This window comes from Alternaria postmessia (genome assembly GCF_024291825.1).
Source record: "Alternaria postmessia strain BMP 2775 chromosome Unknown scaffold_16, whole genome shotgun sequence".
NCBI classification, from domain to species: Eukaryota; Fungi; Ascomycota; class Dothideomycetes; order Pleosporales; family Pleosporaceae; genus Alternaria; species Alternaria postmessia.
This window is the reverse complement of record NW_026260089.1, coordinates 349,016-374,031: the sequence shown is the minus strand read 5'-3', so window position 1 is coordinate 374,031 and position 25,016 is coordinate 349,016. Positions and strand designations below refer to the sequence as shown.

General features: G+C 52.3%; 7 protein-coding genes across 7 annotated transcripts; 2 read left to right on the top strand and 5 right to left on the bottom strand.

Moving 5' to 3' along the window:
* Positions 1-1,630: 1,630 nt before the first annotated feature.
* On the bottom strand, positions 1,631-2,887 carry J4E82_003722 (uncharacterized protein; the record flags this gene model as incomplete). Its single annotated transcript, XM_051730006.1, has 3 exons — positions 1,631-2,284; positions 2,338-2,747; positions 2,824-2,887. 3 exons carry the CDS (start codon positions 2,885-2,887, stop codon positions 1,631-1,633), a joined length of 1,128 nt encoding a protein of 375 aa, XP_051590330.1.
* A 3,002-nt stretch (positions 2,888-5,889) lies between these two features.
* On the bottom strand, positions 5,890-9,626 carry J4E82_003721 (uncharacterized protein; the record flags this gene model as incomplete). The annotated part of the gene is made up of 5 exons (XM_051730005.1): positions 5,890-5,917; positions 6,064-6,334; positions 6,389-6,605; positions 6,655-8,922; positions 8,973-9,626. The coding sequence occupies 5 exons, from the start codon at positions 9,624-9,626 to the stop codon at positions 5,890-5,892; spliced, it is 3,438 nt and encodes a 1,145-aa protein (XP_051590329.1).
* A 3,768-nt stretch (positions 9,627-13,394) lies between these two features.
* Positions 13,395-15,929, top strand: J4E82_003720 (uncharacterized protein; the record flags this gene model as incomplete). The annotated part of the gene is made up of 4 exons (XM_051730004.1): positions 13,395-13,495; positions 13,553-14,687; positions 14,735-15,732; positions 15,782-15,929. The coding sequence occupies 4 exons, from the start codon at positions 13,395-13,397 to the stop codon at positions 15,927-15,929; spliced, it is 2,382 nt and encodes a 793-aa protein (XP_051590328.1).
* Positions 15,930-16,761: 832 nt separating this feature from the next.
* J4E82_003719 (uncharacterized protein) lies at positions 16,762-17,504 on the top strand (the record flags this gene model as incomplete). Its single annotated transcript, XM_051730003.1, has 2 exons — positions 16,762-17,065; positions 17,137-17,504. 2 exons carry the CDS (start codon positions 16,762-16,764, stop codon positions 17,502-17,504), a joined length of 672 nt encoding a protein of 223 aa, XP_051590327.1.
* Positions 17,505-18,239: 735 nt separating this feature from the next.
* Positions 18,240-19,036, bottom strand: J4E82_003718 (uncharacterized protein; the record flags this gene model as incomplete). The annotated part of the gene is made up of 2 exons (XM_051730002.1): positions 18,240-18,403; positions 18,454-19,036. The coding sequence occupies 2 exons, from the start codon at positions 19,034-19,036 to the stop codon at positions 18,240-18,242; spliced, it is 747 nt and encodes a 248-aa protein (XP_051590326.1).
* A 775-nt stretch (positions 19,037-19,811) lies between these two features.
* On the bottom strand, positions 19,812-20,143 carry J4E82_003717 (uncharacterized protein; the record flags this gene model as incomplete). Its single annotated transcript, XM_051730001.1, has 2 exons — positions 19,812-20,050; positions 20,137-20,143. 2 exons carry the CDS (start codon positions 20,141-20,143, stop codon positions 19,812-19,814), a joined length of 246 nt encoding a protein of 81 aa, XP_051590325.1.
* Positions 20,144-21,094: 951 nt separating this feature from the next.
* J4E82_003716 (uncharacterized protein) lies at positions 21,095-23,411 on the bottom strand (the record flags this gene model as incomplete). The annotated part of the gene is made up of 6 exons (XM_051730000.1): positions 21,095-21,507; positions 21,555-22,097; positions 22,144-22,450; positions 22,574-23,036; positions 23,277-23,302; positions 23,388-23,411. 6 exons carry the CDS (start codon positions 23,409-23,411, stop codon positions 21,095-21,097), a joined length of 1,776 nt encoding a protein of 591 aa, XP_051590324.1.
* Positions 23,412-25,016: the final 1,605 nt, after the last annotated feature.

Genomic DNA, 25,016 nt, shown 5'->3' with positions numbered 1-25,016 from the left:
ATAGTAGCATACCGGCAAGCTAAGAAATGCCAAATACAAACAAGCTTTTATTGCTTCCCCGGGAGAGGCAAGCCCGGCGCTAACAGAACGCTTGTTCTGCACGAAGGATGCAGGAGAACAATTGGAGGAAGGGGGTCGCGCACACACCTGAGCAGGCCTTCCCGAAGGCGCGTGGGCTTCGGGTCCCCTCCCGAACACTTGCAGACGAAGAAAGACAAAAAGACATAAGTTCCGCGGAACCACGGTCTCAGCAAGTCACATCAGAAAATAGCAAAACTCACATCGCGATTGTGTCTGCTCAGCAATATTTCAGTGGAATCAGAATATCTTCACGCCACTGCCTCCAATAGCCTCTGTACCCCACTAACACGGGAGTACCTGGACCGTCCTCAGGAACCGTCGCTCCACCAACATCAGAACTAGAAGTCAAAGCCCCGGAGTCCAACGGCGCCGACTTGCAAGGGCAGTTTTACGTCACTGGACTGACACTACCAACTTGCTGCTAACCCAAGTACCGAAACGCACCGGCAGACGCCACAGATGGATTTTGGCGCGGAGCCGGACTGCATTAAGCTGACCTAAGGAGTGTCTGGTAGTGTTTCCAGCCTCATGGCCTCGGCTTGTGTCGATGGTCTGGAAGTAAGCTGAGATGCTACGGCAGAAGGCGTCGGATAATGCGGTCTGGCTGGCTGGCTGGCTGGCTATACTCTCGGACATCGCGAAGTCGCCCTGTGGACATGCGCGTCGCGGGAATAACACCACAGACGCGTCCCGACAAACTGCACGAGATTCGATAGGCTTGTGTGGCGCGTCTGATTGGCGCTGTTGGCCGACCGCCTGAGGGACGCTGGAGGGTCCTCCGACACTTCCGGAGTGAGGCTCCGCTACTGTAGTCAACTCCACAGAACAGAAGTGAAATATTCTACCTCCGGTACTAGGTAAGTAGTAGTGCTTGCGCGAATGCAAGGTACGCATGTTGCAAACTAGGATCATTGCAAAAAGTTGAGATGCAAGGCTATATCCCTTGACAAAGACGTAGATCAGAATGTAGTACGAGATATAATTGTAATTTCTGTAACAGTAGCTTTGGTAGGCTAGGATATATTGACGCGTAATGGTCTAAGATGGTATCTTCCGATTCTTTTCTCTTTCCAATGCAAAAAAACAGGCGACGCGGTCGTATAGACAGCCGATGGTGAGATGGGGGTATGAGGACCGATAGGATGGTTGGGATAACACCCGACGGAATGCACTCCGATACAATAAAAATCTCTGCCACGATGGGCCGAGGTAGAGGAAAGGCCGTTGCCGGACTAGGGCAGAGGGCGTAGGCAAACGGGCTGACTGCGCAGAGTCCCGTGCAAAGGGTATATACAAGAAGTGAAGTGAAAAAAAAGGAAGACACTATAGGCGGTGCTGCGCCATGAGTATGTTGCCGAATCAAAGAAAAAGGTGGCCGAACACGGGCTCGGTGAGAGGTCGAAATGAAAGTGAAAATTGGACTGCAATAGTCGCATTACTCCAAGAACGCTGTAAATGTAGTCGTATGCTCGTAAAAGTTCTCAGTCGATGACTTCTGAGAACGAGGGCCTTGTGGCAAGAAGTGGGAGAAGTATTCCAAAGGAATTCATCACCCCAGTGTTAAGCTGAGTAGCGTGACGAGTAATGGGATTGCGAGCGATAACGACGGCGCGCTGAACATGCTGCTCGCGCTACCAGTAAATGTTGTTTGACCTGGTGTCATGTCGTCTCCGTCTGTTGAGAAGAAGTACGTCTTCGCTGCGTCTACGCCCTGACTCTGATCCGGCGGGCTCATCTGGTTGGGGATGGCGCAAACTTTCGCAGGGTCATATGTTGGGCAACGGTCCCTGTAGTCGTTTTGCGAGCGCTCGGTATCGGTAGAGTTGAAGTACGCCTTCATGTACGAGATGGTCATAACCGTGTCTTGATCGGGGGGTCCTGCAGACCAAGATGGGTCGCCGTTGCTCCAGTGGTTGAGGAAGATACCGCCGCTCTCCGTAGGGATATTTTCGGTCATCTCGTGAAGAAGTTTGCCATCAACGTAGAAGGCAACACGGTTGGGTGTCCAGTCAAAACGGTACTCGTGGAACATCTCATCCGGACGGAAAGGGAGAGCCATGACTTCGAAACCATTCGTTCCTTGAGCAGCGTAACCGTGCGTAACTGATTCCGGGCTTTGAAGAACGAGGTTTACGGCGCCTTGGGAGTTGTTGAACTGATGGGAAAGGAATTCCATGTCGATTTCTTGCGAGTTGTTGTGGTACTACGCTTGTTAGCCAACTCTGAAACGCGGTTCAACGTGGAGTAGGAACGTACAAAGAAGAAAGCGCCACAGGTTCCAGACGAATTCGAGAGCTTCATGCCGACACGGAAGCTTCCAAGGAGAGAGTCGTTGCGCATAGTGACGAGCTCAGCACCGCTCACGAGACCATCTTGGTGATCTCCTCGTACCCATAACTCGAGTCCCGCGTCTCCACCGTGGTCAGCCTCACCGGACCATCCTTTCTTGAATGGGTTTGTAACGATGTTGGTCAACTCCATACTCTTTCCAAATGGCCCTCTAGCATTTTTCGAGGTAACATTGTATTCCTGGGGCTGCCAGCCAACCTCTTTCAGATCGTCGGTCGATGTATGTAGAAAGTCATTCTCCATGAGCTCGGTGAAGACGGCATAGGAAGGGTCGGTTGTAGCATTAACCGAATAACCACACTCGCAAGCAGCGTTGGCTAATTGAAGATGACGGGTCAGCACGAGAGCCTGTTGAGGACTGGTTCTGCGGTCGCAAGCGAGGAGTCTACTTACAGAAGCGGGCCATGGCGAGTAATAACACCCAGGGCGAGGCCCCCCAAGTACCGCGAGAGAACATCGTGGGAATTAGTGTATTAAAGCGAGTGACTGTAAAGGGTGAAACCCTTCTGTTGAACAAATAAGAAAATAGCTGGAGAGCGTGCGAAGGCGAGCAGAGGGGTGGTTGTAATGAGGCCGGCCAAAAGTAAAAGAGGTCGGACGGCGAGATGGCAGGCAGCGCAAAGGCTGATGATGAACTGCTGGGCCTCTCTCGTGCAGAATGGCAAAGTCCGGCACGTCCGCCCAAAGCAGTGCAATTACGGACGCAGGAACCACCCACGTCGAGCTTGGGGCCTGGGCGCCTCCGCTATTTTCCTCAGGGATCGACCGTTAATGCCACCGAAATAACGTGTACGAGGTAACTTTGTGGGTCGCCAGAAGTGACCAAGTCCGGGCTAAGACGAGTAGCGCAGGCCCGGCGCCGCTACTCCAGGGCCAAATGTCAATAGCAGCGGCGTATTGTATGCAGGAACGAACTTTCATCAGCTGGACAGTACCGACTATGGCTGGGAGACGGTGGCTGAGTAGGAAGTATCTAGGGAGCTACTGGTACGACAAGGCTGGCGGCGGCTGGTGATAAGGACCCTCTCCACGAGACCTCACTCGTGTTTCCCTTTGTGCCCAGCTGTCTCCGCTCCTGTCACCCACGCTGAGAGGCGCGATAACACATGCACTATCCCTCGAACCCCTCAGAGGCTCGGAGCAGGAATGTGCATCGACTGGTCAGCGTCCACCACAGCCGTCGCACTACCTCGACCTCCTTGATTGGCTATTCCCTTGTCTCTACCCAGTCACGATCGAGATTGCGCCCAACACATCTCTTCATTATCCCAAGGCTTGCGCATATGGCTCCTCTCCTAAACCTGCCATGTTTGTCGCAAAATCTCCTGTTCCAGATGCCACATGCTAAATGCTGCGGGCGTCTTAGACGAGTAACAGCTCACGAGCGCCATGCATCCTCTGCATCCTTTGAAATCTTTTCCGCTCTTAGTGACATACCTCGGGAAATAGCGAACGTATCGCAGGGCGAAGAAAACGCCCCTACCGCACCGTTTCCGTGCACGCCTGATTACAGGGCAGCACGATGCCTGCATTGTGCAGCAAGAAATTACCCACCGCTATCAAGCGAACTTAGCGAGTAGCAGGGGGTACGAGGCCTTGTTCGCATCACTGATGACATTTCCAACGGTTCCGCGCGAGGAGTCGTGGGACAAAGAGCATGTGTCTATCAATTTTATGACGACTATCTTGCGGTATAGATCGACAAATGTGCTTCTGGTCTTGTTTGCTGTTGATCAACCACCCACTACCGGCGCACAAGCAACCACGACACCCCTATTCCCCGTTCCGGCAGACCTCGGATCCCACAACACCAAGGCCCAGCGAAAGCAACAACCCGCCCAAGCTCTCTCTTACCAACTTCATGCGTGGATCCAAGTCCCGACGAGCATTGTCACCCCCTCGGCATTATGTCATAAGCACCGTCGGTTGCACACCGCACCGTGCGCGCGTGTCTTCTGACAGGCAAGAAACATGAAAAGCTGGGGTATGCTACTACTAATTGCGCAACGGCTGTCGTTCATTTGGCGATTTTCCCTTGTGGGTAATTTCCTTCAGGTTTCATAGGAGGGTGATCCTCGACCGGCGGCGGTCGGCATCGACAAATCGGGTCATTCATAAGACGGCCTGCTCTTGCCGAACTAGCACAGCAAATGCGGATGCCATGGAAGGATAGAAGTCTGGGGCATGTCTTCCATAAGGCCGCCGGTCACTGGGCTGGGTGCTTTGATGATCGTTGCGGAGGCGAAGTCGGGGTTTGCATGCAACCTCAGGATGTGTACCATGTTCCATGTTACTGTAAGCTGCCATGGTCTGTGAGCGCGCATTAGCAAGCACCGTTTCTTAGTCTGCTAGTTCAAGGTCACGATGCTCACGTCGGGTGGATATTCTTCCTGCCCCAAATTGAAATTGCCGCAAAGGATGATCCGCCGAGGAGGAAACACGAGAGCAACAATCCGCCAGCACCAAAGTAGTCTGACATATTTATACTCGGGTACGAAGCGCTCCGCGATGTTTTGGATACGCATTCCAACCCACAGTGACTGAGCGTGTCAAGTTGCACTCTGCAGCGAGAGTCACACGAGCAAGCAGCCACCTTCAGTGGTTTAGGGGACAAGCGCAGAAATCTAGGTGATGATCGTGAACTATATGTGCTCGACTACTTGTTTAAACACCGGGAGAAAATAAACTTAGTCTTAACTTTCGGGTACGAGTGGTCATGACAACTTGAAAGTGCGCAACCCCCCAGTCTTAACACGCACAAATATCAGTATACCGACTTCCACCCGCAGCACAAGCGACGATCTCAACTCACAAAACTATCGTGAACATGTGTTTTCCTCACCGTCACTTCAAGACCCAGAATCGCTCCGTTAGATCGGCACCCTAGTCGCAGAGTCAGGGGATTGTCGGCGATACGAGGTAGAATAGAAGCGCCGAGCATCTCTTCGCCGCTCGCCCAATAGTCAAACACGAGCCCCAGTCTAGCCACGAGCTTACAACACGAGGACCGCGTCTAGAAATACATACCGTATGGATCCAGGGTCTAAAACGTGAACAACGAACGCCACAGTGATTGATTAAACGGAGTGACATGTCACTACAGGGTGTAGAATTGCTATAAACCTGCGGATACATCATCGACAACAGATGCCGTTCCGCTGCCTATAACGAGTAAAGATTTTCCCAACCGCAATCGCCCATCGTAATGTGCCGTGAAAGACGGAGCTTACCGGTTCTGCAGACCGGAGAGGTAAATTATACGCATCCGCTCGAAGCGCTCTACGCCAGTACCGAAGAGAGCAAAAACCAAAGTTCCACGAAGATCCAACTCTTTTCATTCCATCGTTAGGGTAAATCAATATAGCAAACGCCCTTGAATAATTCAAGTACTCCAAAATCCTTTGAGCCAACAATGCTAGTGTTTCGTGTGGGGTATCATCGTCATTTGTCACAGTCTCATCACAAGAATCCACTCTCGGAGAGAAGCCTAAAACGCCGTTAGCCCCATCTTCTCTCCAAAAGACGCATTCATATCCGCTTGTTTATCGTATGCTCCTCGCGTGGCGGGTTGATATCTTTTGCTATCCTTCAAGTCCAGTCTTTGTACGATCAAAGGAGAAATAGGTAGTGTACCTTGCAATCTTTTCATCCTCGCGTTCCCTTGGCTCGACGCTTAAACTCATTTCATACATCTCGTGCACATCGCCTGCAGACTGCATGTTGGTGAGGATGTAGTCTTGCAGCTCGGGAACCGGTTGTAGTGGGTAGGGCACGTTCTGATATTGCTGGATGTCGCGAATGACTTCGGCTGTCTTGGCGCGCTTTGCGAAGTTGATAAGGTTTGTACGTTTAATCAGAGAGGGAATACCATCTTCAATAAAGGTCAGATCAGTGAGATAAACACCTAGTTAGACGGGTTAGCTAGTTGATGCAAAAGTTTTGGTCGAAAGCTACATACCAAAGAAGGGTATACAGGGTGGATTCGCCCGATGTAGCGTGTCTCGGTATTCTGCGAAGTTTTTGGTACTACCCATGAGCTTACGCATGCTCTCCAAGGTTGCCATGGAGCGTTGGTTAACAGCGCTCCAGGTCCTGTTCAAGCGATGAATGGGTGCAGTTCCTAGTGCTGAGATGATAGAGGTTAGTGTGGAGAAGTTGTTCAATTGGCGACATTTCTGGACTGTGTTAGACACTACTTTCAAACAAATCCGTTAGTTGCCTTACATCTGCCACATTGACAAAGTGCTTGATGACAATAACTCTGCGCTTGACGTCTTGCTGCGTGAGAATCATCTGTGCAACCCAGTTCGTCAACTGGTTGGAGTGTAGAATAAGCGCTTTGACGTTTGCGGCTGGGTCAGGCTCGCCTGGAGCAAGTTTCTTCTGCCATGTCTTGTTCAAGCACTCTGTCGGACGAATCTTGCCGTACAATCTAGATTCGATGATAGTGAGTTGTCGAGCGAATTCCGTTGCGTCAATGTCCAAGAACTTCAGCTTCTTCATGTGTTTCGGTAGAATAGGCTGCGGTGTTTGAGCGCTCAAGGTGAGAACTAAGCGTTTTGTAGGCATGTCTGGCCCTCGAGATCGTTGCTCAACAGATGTCATCAGGGGTGCCGCTCCTGGGGTGCTAGTGGTCGCAACGTGGTCCTTTGCAAAGTTGTACACCCGTTGAATGAGGATCCGTGCCTCCTCATCGTTGCCCTCCATCCAGTAGTTATCGAACCAACTCTTGAGAATGTTTACAACTCGGAATCGAATCGGCTTCTGCTTTTTGTCTACCCAGTGTTGATAGTCTTCCTTGGCCAATCCATGAGGTGGTTGTATACTCCATCGCTTGACCAACATCTCGAACAGCTCAGAAGCGGTGGTAAACGATCGGTACGTGAGTAAGAAGGTGTTGTTGAATGCTGGGTCGAGGCGGTCATGACGTGTCAGTTGCTCAACGAGACCAGCCAGAGTACCACCCTTAAGTTGGGGTGGTGTAGACTTGTGATCATAGGATATTTCGCCCTCATGGTCGAGCTTCAAATACTCTGGTGTTTCTTCAATTGCCTGTTGGGGGATCACTGGAACTTCACCAAAGAAGTCTTTGAGTTTCTTGTTGCTATTTGCAGATCGGACCGGCTCAACCTTTCCTTCGTCGAGAGGTGTGCCTGCACTGTATGTGTCTGCCTTGGGGATGTTGCCAAGTAATGGTCTCTCAGGTCCGGACGGGCCCCGGGTGTGGTTTGGCAGCTCGCTATCGGTATTTCTTCTTGGGTCTGTACGGCTTACGATGTCGGCGAGAGGGACAGTGTCCGACAATTGTTGCAACAAGTTGTATTGTTGGACGCACGTCGCTTCCAGATCTCGGGCAATCGCTCGCACAGCATTGATACGGTCCTCAAGTGAATCTCCACGTAGTTCAGCCCACTCGTCTCCCAGTGGTGCTGCTACTCCTTGACATGCAATCACAAGTTCAGATACGACATCGTAGGCCTTCTGTTTTTGGACGCTGAATTCGCTTAGTTGTTGCCCTTGGGCGTCCGCGTCCAGAGACGCGAGGTTGATTTGTTCGATGGTGGATATCCAGGGCCGACAAGCCTCTAGAACCTTTCCTGCAGCACTGCATACGTGGTCGCCTATCGCCTGGTGTTTCCGATGTGAAATGACTGTATCCCGAAGCACTAATTGCTCATCCAACCGCCGGAGACTGGAAACGATTAATCTCTTGACATCTTGCAGTCTTTCCAGTATGCGTGAGTCAAGCTTAAGGGTTGGTTCGATGGAAGGCTCATAGTCGTCCTGGTCAGAGTACATTGAGGTGTTGGCATCACGCGAGTCAGTACCGTTGTTTTGCCAGCTGCCTCCAGTGTTGTTGCCCACTACAAAGCCAGGCACAAGGCGCGGGATTTCCTCTCCACGCTGCTGACGTGCTACCTCGACAAAACCAAAGACACCGTTTAGAACGCCTTCTGCTTCCTTCAGGCACTTGGAGTAGGAATCGGGAGGAGGGAAGTCAGACGCAGCGATATGCGAAGACAGCACTAGTTTTGAGAATCGCGACATTGTTTCGCGGAAATGAGGATACAAGGCCTTGTTTGTAGATATGATGGAGGGGTTACCAGAGTGGTTGTCCGTCGTCCCCGAGCCAGCCGCGAGCAGCAGCCGCAAGTGATCCGAAATGTCCTCGGCGCGCTTCACGAATTCCGACCTGTCGCTGTTGTTGATGGCTTGCTTGTAGCGCTCTATTGCGCGTCGCATGTCCTCCACCATCCTGTTCCAGGTAAGAGGAACAGGGCTGACGTCGTCGTAGAACTTGCGCGAATGCGTCGAGGCGCTACCTAGGGCTGGGCTGTTTGCGAAGGAAGTCGCCGTGGTGCCAGTGGGAGGCATGGCAGCAGAAGCTGCAAAGCTCATACCACTTTGATCGTAGGACCTGCCCTGGTAGCCACCGTTCATCGACTCCATCGAGGTGGCCGACGAGAGACCATCGGACAAGCGGTGCCTGTGCTGTGGTGCCATGTCAGTATTCGCTCCACGTATAGGAGCGCAAAACTTACGCGCGAGCGGTAGGAGCCCTTCTTTCCTGGGCCTTCCAAGTCGGACGCTGACGTTTCGTCATCTGTGTCCTCCATGTTGTAGCCAGAGCCCGATGCTAGTAGCTCAGCTGGCGGTCGCGACGCATCGGGCACGAAGACATCAGTACGGTTGCGCGGACCGCTCTCGTTGGCAGAGGGCGATTCCAAAGGAAGCTCCATTGTGCTGACGCCGGTTAGGGTGTTGAAGTAGAAGAGCATGCCGTCTGGTGTCGCCTGGGGTATCCAGAAGGCGGCTTCCTCTTCCTTGTTGTGCGGTGCATTGTTGCGCTCGAGGGGCAGTATGGTGTCGTTTCCACCGCTCAGGGACTCGCCGTCTGAGGTGTCGAATTCAGCGCCGCCTGCCGACCTCGTCTCATGGTCGTCGTCGGCATCGATGCCGTCTCTGTCGCTCTCAATGTCCTCGCTGGGGCGCTGTACAACGGCGCAGTAGTTGCTCGGGAACCAGCCGCGCACCCCGTGGATGACTCCGTCCCACCAGCCGCTCTCGAGCTGGGTGATGACCTGTATTATGTCGCCCGTCCGGAAGCTCAGACTGGTGCGGTCGTCGGCCTGGTAGTCGTATAGCGCCTTGACGTACATGCCGCCAGCGTCGGTCGTGCCATTAAAGCCGTTCATGGTGGTGATTCTCACGGTGCCTCAAGGCGCAACCGGCGGCGTGTGGGGGGGACGGGGAAGAAGGCAACAATCTTCAGCCTCGCAGGCGCGACCCCTCTGCTGCGACCCTGGACTAGAGTAGAAGCGGTCGCAATGTGGGCCGACTGATCTTACGACGCGGTCGTTTTCGAGGATCTGATATGACCGCGTGTTATGGCCGGGGTGGATGAGGGCATGCAATTGGGCTAGAGGCGGCCGGCATGCGAATGGGGAGCGCGCCTAGCTGAGCGACGCAGCGAATAGAGCCTCACAGCGAGCACGCTGGTATGAATATGGTTGAGAAGAAGAACGGTTTCGAGCGAAAGAAACTGCAACACCAGGGCGGGTCGTTAGCAGCCGTCGTGAGCGGTGGAGGGCCCAGCGTCCCCACTGGCTTGTGCTGTGCGATACCTAGGAAATCACGTGTCTGGCTGGGCTACCTACCTATGGATAAAAGCAGCTAACAATGTGTCAAGTTCCGGGCCCGTCCTTCAATAGGGCAATTCTCGGAACCCGCCAGCCTGCCTACACATTGCAACTCATGCACGTCTATATGCCCTGCCTGCCTGCAGCCGATGTTGTGCATCGCAATATAGCCAGACGGTGGGTAAGCGACCGACACTGAGCCGGCCACATCAACTTTGTCTACGCCGCAGCTGTCAAAATCAAAGAAGCTGTCTACACCGACCATGCATGGTATACATCTGCAATTGATAATACGGCCCCACCAAGCTCTCGATGTGGTATGCAGGAGCTTTTGATGCCGAAGAGCCTGGTGGTAGAGCGGGGACATCAGGCTTTCCATAAGCTGTCAGCTCATCTAGAACACCGTCTGACTCGTTACATATTTTGGGGTCTTTGCGCTATGAAACGTGGTCCTCAAGGATAACCAGGACTTCCCTCCCGTTGCGGGCGGATGCCGGCGCATCGAGGATTGTGCGACCATGTATCTTGTACCACCATCCAGACTTGAACTTCTGACGTTCTGCGTTTGTCGTCCCTACACTTTGCGTTTGCACGGAACGCTACCTAAGTGCTTGCTGCCCCGCAGTGCAACCGATGATTTTCACTTGGATTTGGTGCTGACCCTTAAACAACTGCAGGTGTCGAGGATATCAGTAAATGGTTGAGGCCGACAGCAGAACACTGTGATAGTACAAAAGCATGCCTATAGCACTCAAGTAACAGTCCGCGGTCGTCTTGCCCATCTCATTGAGAGCGGTGACTGACACGCGTATCTCACCGTGGAAGGTGTGATGGAAGCTCGGGATGATTATAGCGGATCCTAGTGGCCGATGCCAGTCTCAAACTTGCTTGGTTTATCGCGTGGAAGCGGAAATGGCATTTCCTGGGTTCTGCGACACTGGGCCGGAGGGTGGGTGGGTCAGCCATCGATTGATCAAGATCTTTTGCTGCCCCCGAGACGACAGTATTGTTGAGAAGCGACGAAGCGTCGTTGTAGGAGACATGTCAAACGGAGAGCTGGATGCGATAGGTGCCGTGTCGCATGTGGGGGTTACAGCAACTACCCGTTCAGATATCATCATCCTCAATAGTAGGTTGGCTGTAATGCAGGGCCGAAAAGGCGTACCTTTCATATGCGATTTGGCTGTGGACGGTGTTGGGCATGACACCATGTCATTACACTGCCCTGGTCAGCTTTCAACCACCATTCGTCTTCACTGGGATGAGCTAGTTGGTTGCCTCTATCATAGTGAAATTAACTGACGGCGTAGACGGATGAGTACCGGCCCTGCCGCGTCCGTGTTACGAGGACAGACCATCCAATGCCACTTGAAACCACCACCACAACCCGCCTTGCTTCTAAAGCATTACGAGAAACGTGCTAGCGCGGGGGGGGGGGGGGGGGTTTCATTGAAAAGCAATGCCCCTCGCTGACACAATGGTCACTGAGGGGCCGTTAGAGGACTTGTAGGAGGCATGTGTAGCGACTGCTGGCTTGGATGGAGTAACGGTGAGAACAATTAGGTGTCATGGCAGCAAGAGCGTTTGCTAGGCCGCGGCCAACGCTATAAGCTCTAGGATCATACGCGCATCCCCGATTCAAGGTAGACAAGCGGGGCATGTTTTTAGCGGACTCTGCCACCTTGCTGCTGACGGGAGGCTCTGTCACTCGGAACGCAGGTGTCCTTTTCAAGCCGAAAAGACCTCGGCCAGACGGCTCGGTGGTAATGTGATGTCTACCGACATGCGCAAGAAGCATCGTGTTCGCGGCGTTGCAATGTTCATGTGAGCCCTCTGCAAGCCGTCGCGTCTACTGCATATGTGGGCCGGACTAACATGAGATGGTGGGTCCGGGGAACCGCGTTTCTGGCCCGAATTTCTGGATAGAGTTCCAGGAACGAGCGCAGCCGACGATCGTCTCGCAATTACTCGTGCCACAACATTTGATGGTGGAAGTTGGAGAGGCATCCTGGCGTCATGGTGTGTGTGTGTGAAGACGAGGGGCAACCCCTTTTCCCGCGCCCTTCGTCATCGCGCGACACAGACCACGGAGGGGCGATGTGTGGGTGTTTTGTGAGTATTGGAAGCTGTTGTAAGTAACGATGGCGCAGGCGTAGCTACCTGCGTAGGGAAGTGAGGCGGTGAGCCACCATGTGCATGGCCTGCATCTGATAAATGGTGCCCCAGTTACTAGACTACTCCTCCAAGAGTAAAAGCATGAGGTACTTACCGCCACTTTGAGGTTTGAACTGTCGTGCCACATTGTCACTGGTGGATGGAGAGTCGACTCCGCTGACGGCGGGTGGATGGAGAGACCATGCTCGTTGAGGCTCTTGCGAGGAGAACCATTGGACAGGCGGTCGCCATGTTGCACATTGGTCCAGAAGCCTGTGGTTAGGGATGTCCCGGGTTGTAAAAGAGGTGCCTGTATGCGAGGGCGTTTCCAGAGTGCAAGTTTCGTTGGTTTGATAGCTACATAGACAAAGTGAGATAGTTGTGGAAGTCGCAGTGTCAAGCGGAGCAAAGGGCGACTGACCCAACATGTCGCCTGCCTCTTCTAATATGGCAACTGCAGACAGGACAGCCAGCGAGCCAGCCAGCAAAAGCAGACTTGGTAATTAATAGATAGGTCGCGTTAGAAGCGCTAGCGTTGTAATGAGTCCAAGACCACCTGGGCAGGGGATGGTGAGGCTGGCAGCTGGGCTGCCCGTGCGCCATGCCCCCCCGAGTTGATTTTGGACCTTGGACCCCCCTCATTCAACACTCGCAATCCGTCTCAACGCCCACGTCGATTATCATTCCATCATTGCGCACGCTGCCAGACGGCGCTGACGCCTGTATATCACCTTTTCCCACCGGCCATTCCGGTGCTGCACCATTGTTTATAGCAATTTTACGGGATGAACGAGGAGTACAGCTGTTCCACCACACCCATCAACGAACTTTGACGAGACGCGTCCTCTGGCCATTGCGCAGCATCTCCCATCATCGGCCATACACCGCTACGATTCCATACCATACGCCGCATCCATTGAGATGGCGTCCAACTCGTCGCCCGCCGTCCGCAAGACGGGCGCGCCCGAGAAGAAGGTAAGCTGTGCCTGTCCGAAATGCGTGTGAGACATGCACTGACTTCGGAAAAGTACAAATGCCAGTTCTGCAACAGAGCCTTCTCGAGGTCAGAGCATCGTTCGAGACACGAAAGATCGCGTTCGTATTACCCTATTTCATTCTCTGTATTCGCGATCGAGATGCGCTTGTTTTGGGCGGGGTGGCTGTTTGTTGATGCGGGACATGCGCGACGTGGATGCGCGCTGCGGGGAAGACAAGAGAAAGAAGATCGCTAACTTGCCCCTCACCACAGATACCAAAGAGAGACCCTTCAAGTAAGCAGACGCCCTTGTACGAGCTAAATGGCGAGAAATGTACTGACTTCGCATCAGGTGCTTAAAATGCAGATCCACGTTTGTCCGTCGTGATCTCCTCCTGCGCCACGACCGCACCGTCCACGCAAAGGATGGCGGGGCGCCCCTCCCCAGCGAACAGAAGCGACGAACAAACACCAAGGCGGCCGACCAAGGGCCTTCAAAAGCCGCGCCCGTCGAGAGTGCGACGACGCTCGAGCGCATCGAGGCTGACAACGATGCGATGCACGAGGACGAAGACCTCAACGCCGCTGCCATGCTGATGACCGACTTCCATCACAAAGCAATGGCGAGTCAGGAACCCGAGATGATTCCCGAGCACAACGAGCCCGTCATATCGCCCACAGGTCCATCCATGATGGAGCCTGTCATCCCATACACCGCTCCAGGCCAGAACATGCTGCCTCAGATGCCGTGGCGAGACTCAATGGTTCCCCAGTCAGAGCCCAAGTCCTCGCCGAACACGCACTCAGCCTTCAACAGCGCCAGCGCACTCGGCTCGCACCCTCATCAGTTGCCACCACTAATGGAGCGCACCATGTCTGGTAGTGATAGTCTCGCCCCTACTTTTTCAGCAATGAACGGCGGCAACGGGCTGGGCACCCCCGGTGCTCTCTCGCCCTATCCCTCCATGATGGGACCTGTGTCGCCCGTTGACTACCGCAAGTCGCCCGGCCCCAACCAGGCTCTGATGATGACCCGCGCCCCTCAGCTAGACTCGGAGGAGCAGTGCGCAAGGATATATGAGAACATCAAGCAGTATGACAGTGAAAACGCGCTCTTGGAGACGTTCCACCTGCCTAGTCTGAACACGCTGAACCGCCTGTTGAAGACGTACTTTGATCTGTTCCATCACCATCTGCCGTTCTTGCATCCCGCCACCTTCAACCCGACTGAGGTGTCTGCCCCGCTGCTACTTGCCGTGCTATCGATAGGTGCCTTGTACATCTTTGATCAGGATCAGGCCTACATGCTGCACATTGGATCAAAGGTCCTAGTCAACCAATTCCTTCAGAACAAGGAGAACTTCAGCTCCCGCAAATGTCCTTTGTGGACTATGCAGAGTACCCTGCTTAACATGATCTTCAGCAGCTGGAGTGGTGATCCAAAAGGACTCGAGTGGGCTTGTTCAATCAAGAGTCTGCTCGCCAACGTACGTTTTTACCTGCCCTGCTCATCACAGCCACTAACAAACCGCAGATGGTTGCAGGAAACCGATATGAACTCAAGCTTCGCTCCGACGCCCGTGATGGTGCTCAACCAAACCATGAAGAATGGGTCGTCGATGAGCAATGCCGCAGAACTTACTATGCAGTCTACATTTTCTTTGGTCTGCTAACTCTCACCTACAACCACACGCCAGCAATGGGTTTCAACGAGTTCGACACCCTAGAGCTGCCCTCTTCGGAGTCGCTCTGGACCATGGAGGTATCTGACGATGAAGCATGGCGCGAAAGCCTGAGTGCTTCCAAGATTATCACGTTCCGTCAAGCACATGACAATCTATTCCAAGGCGAGACTGCGCGCTACAGTGCCTTCGCCACACGCGTCATGATCAATGCACTATTCCTCGAAGTATGGTACCACAAGCGCAGCCCTGAAGCTCTTCAGGACGTAGTCACCGAGTACAAGCTGCGTCTGGCCCTGGAGACTTGGGAGAAATCGCTCGAATTATGCGAGCCGGAGACGGTCGTTGTTCAACTGAGCGCTCCACACAAGGGTCACCCACTCATCTTTAACGCCATGGCATTGTACAGGAACACCAGAGCCCGACTAGTGGTCGACCTCAAGTCCATTCAGGAAGCCCTCCGCTACCACGACTCGTACGAAGTAGCTGCTGCTATGACGAATGCCCGCGACAAGGTTCAGCGCTCTCCGGAAATGATCAAGGTCATTCAAGAATGCTTCGACTGTATCGAGGTTGCTGCTGTGCAAGGCATCCGTTGGGTCGCACGGACTTCTGCTACCAACTGGAGCATCGAGCATCCACTTACTGGTATGGATCTGATGGTCATCCTAACGCTGTGGCTTTACCGCCTTGAGCACGACGAAGAGCCAGCTACCGAAGAGGAGCTAGCAATGTACAACAAATTGCGCAACCTATTCGATGACGACTCGGTAGATGTCTACGGTGCAAAGCTGAGCTCCACAGTGGCGCGACTCTGGGGAAGCATGATCGATGAGGTCGTTGTTTGGGGGTATGTAAACTAGTATCTATGTTTCGGACTTGTCACTAACAAAACACAGTATCACTAAACTCATGGGCGAGGCCTTCAAACTACATTCACAAGCCCTTGTTGGCTACGAAGATGCCATGTCGTCTCGATCCGGGTCTGCTACGCCATCGATGGCTGCTGGCGGCGTCCAGGTCCTTGAGATGCAAATGGCCTATTAAGCGCGAGCTATCGCTTGCGCTGCCCTTGGTCTTTCGCGATCTTGTTTCGATCTCTCTTTTCTTTTCACAGAATGTGGGCTTTTCTTCAGCCTGTCGTCGTCGTCTCCTCGCACCTGGGAGCATGGCAAGGAGTTTGGCGCATTCAGCATCAGTCTATTCCTATCTCATTTCACTTTTCAAGATTGGGGTAATTCGGCGCACAGGGCGGTCTGGTCCAGATCCTACACACTCGAGCTCATGCTCTCCTCGTTTGGTATTCTTCTAATATCTTTCCCTCGCTCATACCCATCGGCATTTCTGGACTATCGAAGGCTGGCCCTAGGCGCGTTACTACTTTACTTCGGTCCTGCTACTAGCGTTGCCTTTGACGCGTTTCTGCTAATACCTGTTTGTTGTCTGCCTCCACTTCGGTAATGCCTTTTGTTTCTGGTGGCATCAGGTTCTTTCTCTATATATACCACAGTATTTCATGGGTTGACTTCGCGGCGACGGAGATGGCGGATATTCCGGTAGTAGACATGAAGTGAAAATGCAATTTGATCTCAATCAGTACTACATGAATACATCTCACTTAGACGACTTGGAATGCAATCTGTCTGTGATGTCTGCATGTGCTCCGCTGTGCTGTGCCATGGTTGCGAAGGCACTAAAATTGATGGATGGTCCGTGCCACACTGCAGCACTAGCGCGTTGAGCTTCAGTCTGAACTTTTCCAAAATTTCGCGAATAGAGCTCCGCGACCAGCCCGACCACAGCACGACGCATTACCAGCCACCACCACACATCCACATTTCTAACTCCTACCGATAAACTACAGTCGCTTAACTACACAATGTCGAAAGATATCGAGGAGAAGAGGCTGAAGAAGGAGAAGAAGGACAAGAAGGAAAAGAAGGAAAAGCGCGCGGAGACCGATGGCGTGTCCAAGAGCAAGAAGGACAAGAAGGAGAAGAAGGTCAAGGGCGATGTCGAGATGGTAGACGCGCTCGAGGCCGAGCTTGAGAAAGAGCCAGAAGTCTCCATGGTCAACGTCGTTGACGGCAGCGATGAGCCGCGCGGCGCACTCGTTCCCTTTGCATTCCCTCTTGCAGACAATGACAAGGAGGTCAAGAAGATCCTCAAGACTGTCAAGAAGTGTATGTTCTTCCTATTTTGTCTTCCTGCCATCTGGCGCAACCAGGAAAAACTAACATTTCTTCCACTACAGCCGCCAAATCCAAGACCCTCCGTCGTGGTGTAAAGGAAGTCGTAAAGGCGCTGCGCAAATCCGCCGCCTCAAGCGCAGGTACTTCCAGCGACCCCAGCGCCATTGTCGTTATCGCTGCCGATATCTCGCCCATGGACGTCATTGCGCATATCCCCGTTCTTTGCGAAGACCACAACGTACCGTACATCTACATCAAGAGCCGCGCGCAGCTTGGTGAGGCTAGCGCAACAAAGAGGCCCACCAGCGTGGTCATGATTGGCAAGGAGAGGATGGGTAAGAAGGCAGGCGAGGGCGACGAGGAGTTCACCGAGGCGTACGGTGAGCTCGTCAAGGTTGTTGGCAAGGCCGCCAAGACGGTCAGGAAGTAAAGAGAGCAATGCGCATGCGGCGAGTTTGGGCGAGAAGCTGTTCGATCATGTATCGAGTGTATTGTTCAAAACGGGAATGAGGAGTCTGGCGTTTTTCACCCCAATGGTTGGCTAACTAGTCCTCCTACTGTTATTGCTTTAGTTCTAGGGACTATGCTAGGCTTGCAATATACCTCTACAAAACTTCAAGACTCTGTTCATCCGTTCAGGCCACTTCTTGACTGATCTCGACTCTGTAGGCACCGTAAAGACAGATGCCTGTAGAGGCTGCTGGTCTTGCACAATTATCTGTCAGGACCACATCCCAAACATCATCTCATCGCCCTAACAATCGCTCATCTTTGTAGCAATAAGAATTCGATTGAAGGGAGCACAGTTCTTGTACGTGAAAGCTCTTGATATTTTCTAAGTTGTCCCCAACTTCAAACCGCACCCAGGGCGTTTGTGTAACTTTGTTGAGACACTCACATATTGATAAATGATATATATGCCTCTGGGACATTTTTTCAGCGTTAGGTACAACTAAAAAAACAAGAACTTTCCCGTGTACAGGACAGCCAGCATGGGTAAAGGTTAGACTATAGAAACGATTGTTAGGTCTACGTAACTACCAAGAGGACCAAGTATAAACACGAAGAGAAGTCAGCACACATCGTCTACCATGAACATCACCAATCCGCGTCTCAGAGCTCTCCAATCCTGTTTGTTTCCAACACAGTGTTTGGACACCATGACTTAGTTAGCGGCAGTCCACAGAGCCGGACCAGGGAAGGTGTAAGTGGTGGGGTTGGTGTATATGTTGAACACAATGCCAGGCATGTCTTTTGTGTACAAGCTAGTACCTGGAACACCAGCAGACGGCTTAACGGAACCGCTACCTCCAACCTTGAGGTTCAAGCCTAGATCGATCATGAGCATCTTCTAAGTGCTGAGCAGTGGAAAAACTTACACTGAGGGTACAGTTGCGCGCCATTAACGTTCTGACCGCCGTGGAGTGCAATGATCTCGTGGCGGATGACATAGTTGCCAGGTGCAAGTTTGGCTGGAAGAACAGTAGAGACCTTGAACTTGTCCGTAATGAGCTTATCTGTGACCCAGGTTCCGGGGCTGATGATAGCCGACTGAGAAATCTTTGACCAGCGAAGAGCACCTGGTGTCAAAGTGGTGCAATCACCGTTGCAAGGTGCAATGTAGTTGATGATCGGGCCCTTGTGGCTGTCGGGCCAAGTGCTCCATTCAAATTCGATAGTGTCACCGGCATTGACATTGGCATAGAGACGTCCAGCTGTGGCGCTCTTGTGGCAATTCACGTCTGCAGTGCCGACGGAGTTCGGCTCGACGAAACCGATGTCTTGGTTCAGGGCATCCCAGCCTGCAGTTTGAGGACGAGCATCCTTGGCATAGTAGTACCAAACTGGGTCAGAGCCGTTGGTAAAGGTTCCCTTCACGTTGACACCCTTGACGAAGCCATGGGCGGATGCGGTGTCGAGGAAGACGGCAAGAGCGCCGAGAAAGAGCGCGGAGGTGTACATGATAGAGACTGTAAGAGAGAAGATCTGTGAAGCTTCAGATAGCGAGTGTCGTTGCTTTGATGGAGATATGCTGTGTTCGAATCTTCTCTTATATGTCTTCCACAGTTTGAGATGGTGTTACTGACTTCTCATGTTCTCCTCGATAAGGAACGGAGCGCAATGACCGACTACATCTGGTAAGTCAAGCATCGTATAGTGTCTTTAAATGACCACGAGCCCCTTGCCTACGGCCTTGTAGCAGCAATGGGCATGGTCACCAAGGCGAGACATAGCTTGTGTTGCTTTCCATCCACACACGACATCCACCATATGACTTCCAAGATCTTCCATCGCTCAGAATCCGATCACAGGCGCACAAGCTGATATTATCGCGATATTGTACCTACCCCAGAGTGTGGTTGTGGCGTGCAGCGGCGTGCTTCGCGACGGAGGCGAGCCTGGTTTTCGTGCGCCTAACCAATCTATTTTCCCCGGAAAGTTCAGGTGAAGTGCCGTTAGCGACCAATTTAAACGCTGAGAGGGCAGCGAATGGAGTCCAAACGGTATAAATACCAAGTCGCACTTGTCACACGGGCATTTTGTGCGGGTGTGGAGTCGTTGATAGAATTCTTCCGATGTCGTTAGCGGGGTTTGTTCTCTATCTATGTACCTACATACTGTCACAGTGGAGGGTGGGCGGATGTGGGCACCACATCCAGGACAAGACCAAGCTTTTTTTTTTTCGTTAACAGGAAGAGTACGCCATCTGATTCTGGTCTTGAGCCTGTTAGCAGCATCATGATATATGCCGATGCTGCTCCTCTCTCCGCTGCTTCTTATGCTCAACACCTACTGCATTATCGAGCGCATAGACAGCCTCGAAATGATCGTTGCCACTGACTCTCGCAACAACCCTCTGTTCCTCTTTGCTGTCCACGGACAGGCTCGCTTGAACTGTCCCTTCGCTCTCAGTACTAATGATCACGAACTCCTTCTGACCCATTGCCCCAAAGTCCTTTTCATGGAGCACGCGGCCTAAACACTCATCAGAATACGGGCAAGTCACCGGGACTGGTAGAATATCGACTTACCAACGGCCCTCCTTGCTACTTTCATCATACAAGCCATAGCTAGCGCCTCCCGCTTGTCCGGCATCCTCTCACCGTTTTGCTGCGCTAGATTCTGTATATCACGCGCCTTCTCTTTTCCTTCCCATCCCCTTTCTCTCTCTTCTTCGCATTTATTCTGAACCGCACACAGAGACCGCGATTGGGGTCGGTGGAGTTCCATTGCAGGTTTTCGTATTTCCAGTCGTTTATTGCGGTGCTAATGGAACGGTGTACGCGAGCAAGAGGTACTTCCGTAGCATTGTCGATGGCACGGATGTGTGTGAAGTAAAAGCTATAAGAGGAAGGATCTGTGACTTTGACGACGATATGATAAGTTGGAGCTATCAAGGTGGCGCCATGGAGCTTTGCAATACTAGTTGGCAGAGGCATATCAGTGTCTTTGGTGTATGATGTATAGAAGAGATATGGTCTTTGGGTCTGTGTGAGTTTGTTCAAACCTGATAAATGTGCGTTGGTGTTAATCTGTAGGAACTCCGCGCCACGGCATTTTATACGACCTGCACTCCGTGAATGGTCGCGATACTGAATGGAAGGTGAAGTATCGCGAGTGCTATGCGGATGCGACTTTGATATCTGACACTCCTCCTCTGTCAGTTACATACTAGCGCTGTAAGAGTCATGATTAACTGGCAGAGGCCGCATCACACCACTAGCGATCAACGTCAAAAAATTGCTGACATGTGACAGATCACGCGCGATGAGACGTGATACTTGTATCCACGTAAAAGAATGAAGAGAAATCATTAGACTTTCATTGAGACCTTCCTTACCGAAAAGTTATGAAGCTTGCTCAACTCTCGCCGATGAAGGAAAATCGTAATGGCATGATGGCATGAGGCCGTTCAATACTAGCAATGATTCCCAGATCTTGAGGATTATTCAAATCCCATACCGTGCCCTCATCTGACTCAGAATCCAGACCGTCGGATTTTGATACATGGATCCACTCCTAGTACCTGCCACCTGGCGGCGGTTGGCCGTACTGTTGTTGACCTGGATATCCGCCGGGACCACCTTGAGGCGGTCGTTGCTGACCGTACTGACCTGGTGGGGGTGGCTGTTGGCCGTAGCCTTGTGGAGGAGCACCATAGCCTTGAGGGGGTTGCTGACCAGGTGGAGCACCGTAACCCTGTGGTGGCTGTTGGCCATAGCCTTGCGGTGGCTGCTGACCGTAGCCTTGCGGAGGCGCGCCATATTGACCAGGTGGTGCACCGTAGCCTCCGGGCGCTGGGTTGGTCTTCTCGTCCTTGGAATCGTAGCTTCGGTCAATAGCACCAAGAAGAAGCTTGATGATCCAAAGATCCGGTGTGAGATCGACAGGTGGGTTGGCACGCATCATCTCTTCCTGTTCGTTTTCAAAGTCTAAATTCGTGTTAGCACGAATTCGATCCGTAAATAGGGAAACTTACTGGATGTGCAGTCAACCATAGGGCCAACCTCAGGGTCCTCATCGAGTTTACCGAGGAATGCCCTGGCAGTCGTATCATTTCCAACCTGGGCGAACTCAAAGGCGACAGCGCCACGGCCATAGGGCGTTGACTGGAGTTGTCTGTATGTTCCTTTGATGACATCAAAGATTTTGTTCGGCTGTTCACCTGCCGGTTGTCCATCAGTTATAGCGATGACGAGTACTGGCTTCTGCATCTGTCCGGATCGTGCCTTTTGGAGTACTATCTCATTGATGACCTTTGTCTCCATAGAGCTGCCCATGGGCGTGAGGCCCTTGAAGTTCACACCACGCATGATCTCTTCGATCTGAGCCTCAGTGGCGACGCCATCTTGGAGAGGTCGACCCTGTTGGTTACGAGCATTAGAGAGGTCGGTGTTCATGCACCGGACTGAGATTCCGTCGTTGTCAAAGAGCGTAGCAGCAAAGGAGACTCGTTCCAGAATAAGGCGCAAGTCTTTGATACGGCTGCCTTCCTCTTCAAACTGCATGGAACCACTGTCGTCTGGAAGGTGTCAGCTTGATCAGCAGCTTAGTTCTTTGCGACCTACCGATGTATAGAACGATGTCGTATAGTGCCAGCTTGACAATGTCATTGGCGATCTCCTTTTGGATACGCCAGCGCTGGATGACTTGGTTGATCTTTGAGGGTGCATCTTGGGCGATCCGGTCGAGGTTCTGGCAGATTGGGAAGTTCTGAAGACCCTTTTCTTGGATACAAGCTTGCAGCAACTGTTTGTAGCCTGCAACTTCAGCTGGCCCAGCTTGAACCTGTTGAGGAGGAGGGGGGCCGCCATAGCCTCCCTGTGGTGGAGGTGCGCCATACTGGCCCTGCGGAGGCTGTCCTGGAGGACCACCCTGACATTATGTTAGTATGTATATAACTTTGAACAAATATCACTAGCTCTGCGTCTCTGCTCGTACGTATTGAAAATTCAAGGGTGGAGACAAAAAATCGAGAAAGTCTAGATTAGTACGAACATTTGGCTGATAAGGGGGCTGTTGGCCGTAAGGTTGGCTATACTGCTGCGGCGGCTGTCCGTAAGTGGGTTGTTGTGGTTGGCCCCATTGGTTTTGCTGCTGGTACTGTTGAGGAGGTGGTTGTCCATAGGGCGGTGGAACCTGGGGTTGATTCCACTGCGCTGGAGGCGCCTGATTTGACTGTGGCGACTGGGGAAATGGTGATTGAGGATACGGAGACTGCGCCTGGGGATATGGAGATTGAGGCTGTTGTCCTGGTGGTGGCGGAGGAGGCCTGCTATACCCCGACTGTCCTTGAGGATACGGTGAAGATGTGCCATAGGAATTTGGAGCTGTTGGTTGCGCAAATGGTGACTGTGGCGGCGCGTACGAACCAGGACGCGGGGGCATAGGAGGTGCAGGCTGTTGCTGCTGCGCATAAGGATTTGGCGCCTGCCCGGCGTTGGGCTGATAGGCGCTGTAGCTAGAGGCCATTTTGCTTGATAGAGGCATGTGTGGCTAGGTCCAGGAGCAAAGTGTGGCGCGTCAAGTCCAGAGTGGATTTGTTCCAGGCGGGCGCGGGGTTTATTGCAGTTGGGAGCCAAAAACAGAGTGGAGACTAGGTAAAAGGTTTGCGAATGCCTAGTCTTAGGTGGCGGGTAGGGAATGGGCGATGACGACGCAGAGCAAGTGACAAGAGAAAGAAGGAGCTTTTTGGGCTTACCTCGGGAGCACCGGCACCTTGGGCACCTGGATATGCTTGATACTGTGGCTGGCCAGGCTACGTTGCATTAGTGAATCATCACCAGCATCGACATTCCACTTGGAAACTTACGTAGCCACCAGAAGCAGCGTTCATCGCTTGCATTTTCGATGCGAGCTATTTCAGACATGTCAGCCCAATTATGACGCAGCGGGGCATGGAGGGGCAGCCAAGGAGCTGGCCGCAACGTACACCCATCTTACTGTTTGTGTGTGGAGGTTGTAGTAGTAGATCGATTATTCAAGAAAACGGACAAGGCTGATTCTTGAGATAGAGTTGGAGTGTAGAGAAAGGGCCGGTCAGATGGGTTTAATGTATGCCTTGCGCTGTTCGTTGGAACAAGGAGCTCCCGAAAGATGACAAGTAAGCTGTGAAGCTCAGCCCAGCCCCGCTGCACCGCCTGATGACCTTATCGCGTCCCCATTGGTCCAAGCCACCTAGCTATGATTCATTTGCGTACCGCGTGTTTGTTATGAATTGTGGAAACGCTCGTGGCTGTGTTCAGCGTGTCGTCGCAAAACCGGTAATGCGTTCTGCGTTTGCAGGGTATAGCGCCACGAACGAGCGGGGCACAACCAGGCAACCATATAGGTACTGACCAAGTATCTTCAAGGTATGTGAATTGCCGGTCAACGATTCTACTGCGCCACAATCGAGCCAGATAACAGTAAGAATCGCATGTGCATTCTTACCACGCCCGCAGTCGACTAGTCAATCCATGCGCGTGATGGCTTGAGTCGTACAATCTGCCTACTGTAGGCCTAGATATCGACATCATCTCTCTCAACAAGATATACCAAGCTACTTGAGTAACACAAGTGATAATCCCAGGTAGGCAACTTGTTTGATTGACCAAGCTGAGTTGTGGTGATAGGAAGACGAAGAACCTGGGAATTTCTTGATTCTAGACAAGGCGTTACTGCCTTGTACGTGAACTGTAATGTTGTCAGCATTTGTTATTCCATTTGCGAGTCCCTGGTGTGGCCTTTCGATGTCCTGATGCACTTACAAATCGTAGGTAGAACGTATGGGGATTTGCGCGCAGTATCCTCAAGCTTCAAACCTTTGTTCTTGAACACGTCCACGAAAAGGGAGGTGTTTTCCGTTGTCTGGTCGATTATGATACCAAGATTGCTCAGATCAAGATGCGATGATGGTCCCAAAGCGCGATTGGTCAGATCAGATGACAAAGGTTGAATGGGCTGGACGGCACTCTTCAACCTCTTGGCTCGTAGTCCTTTCTCATCCTTGGAGGTGGGTTTTTGCTTTGCTTTGTTAGCAGGCCGGCCTGGATTTTTGTCGCCAGTGTCCGTCGACGGAGCCGGAGTCTAAACCGCCTTCGGTGGCATATTGTTGGTGATCGCGCTCTGAAACAGTCAACTTGCTGCTGGTATACGCAGAGAGACAGAGTCGATGTTCGGAGCGGAGAGTTCTATTAGCAGAGTTGGTGTAATCCGCGGATGTTTGCAGTGACTACCTAGGTAAGTTTGCTTGGCGCGGTGTTCCTTCCAAACACTGGACTGCAATCAGGCACATATATATACATTGCGTCATTATACAAAACTAGCAGTAGTAAAGGTAGCAAAGGGTTAGCAGGCGGCAATGTCGACGCCCAAATTGAGAACGCCCAATGGTCGGAAATGAGACAGGACTGAGGTGAAGGAGAATTCAGTGGACGAAGAGACCTCACGTATAACGATT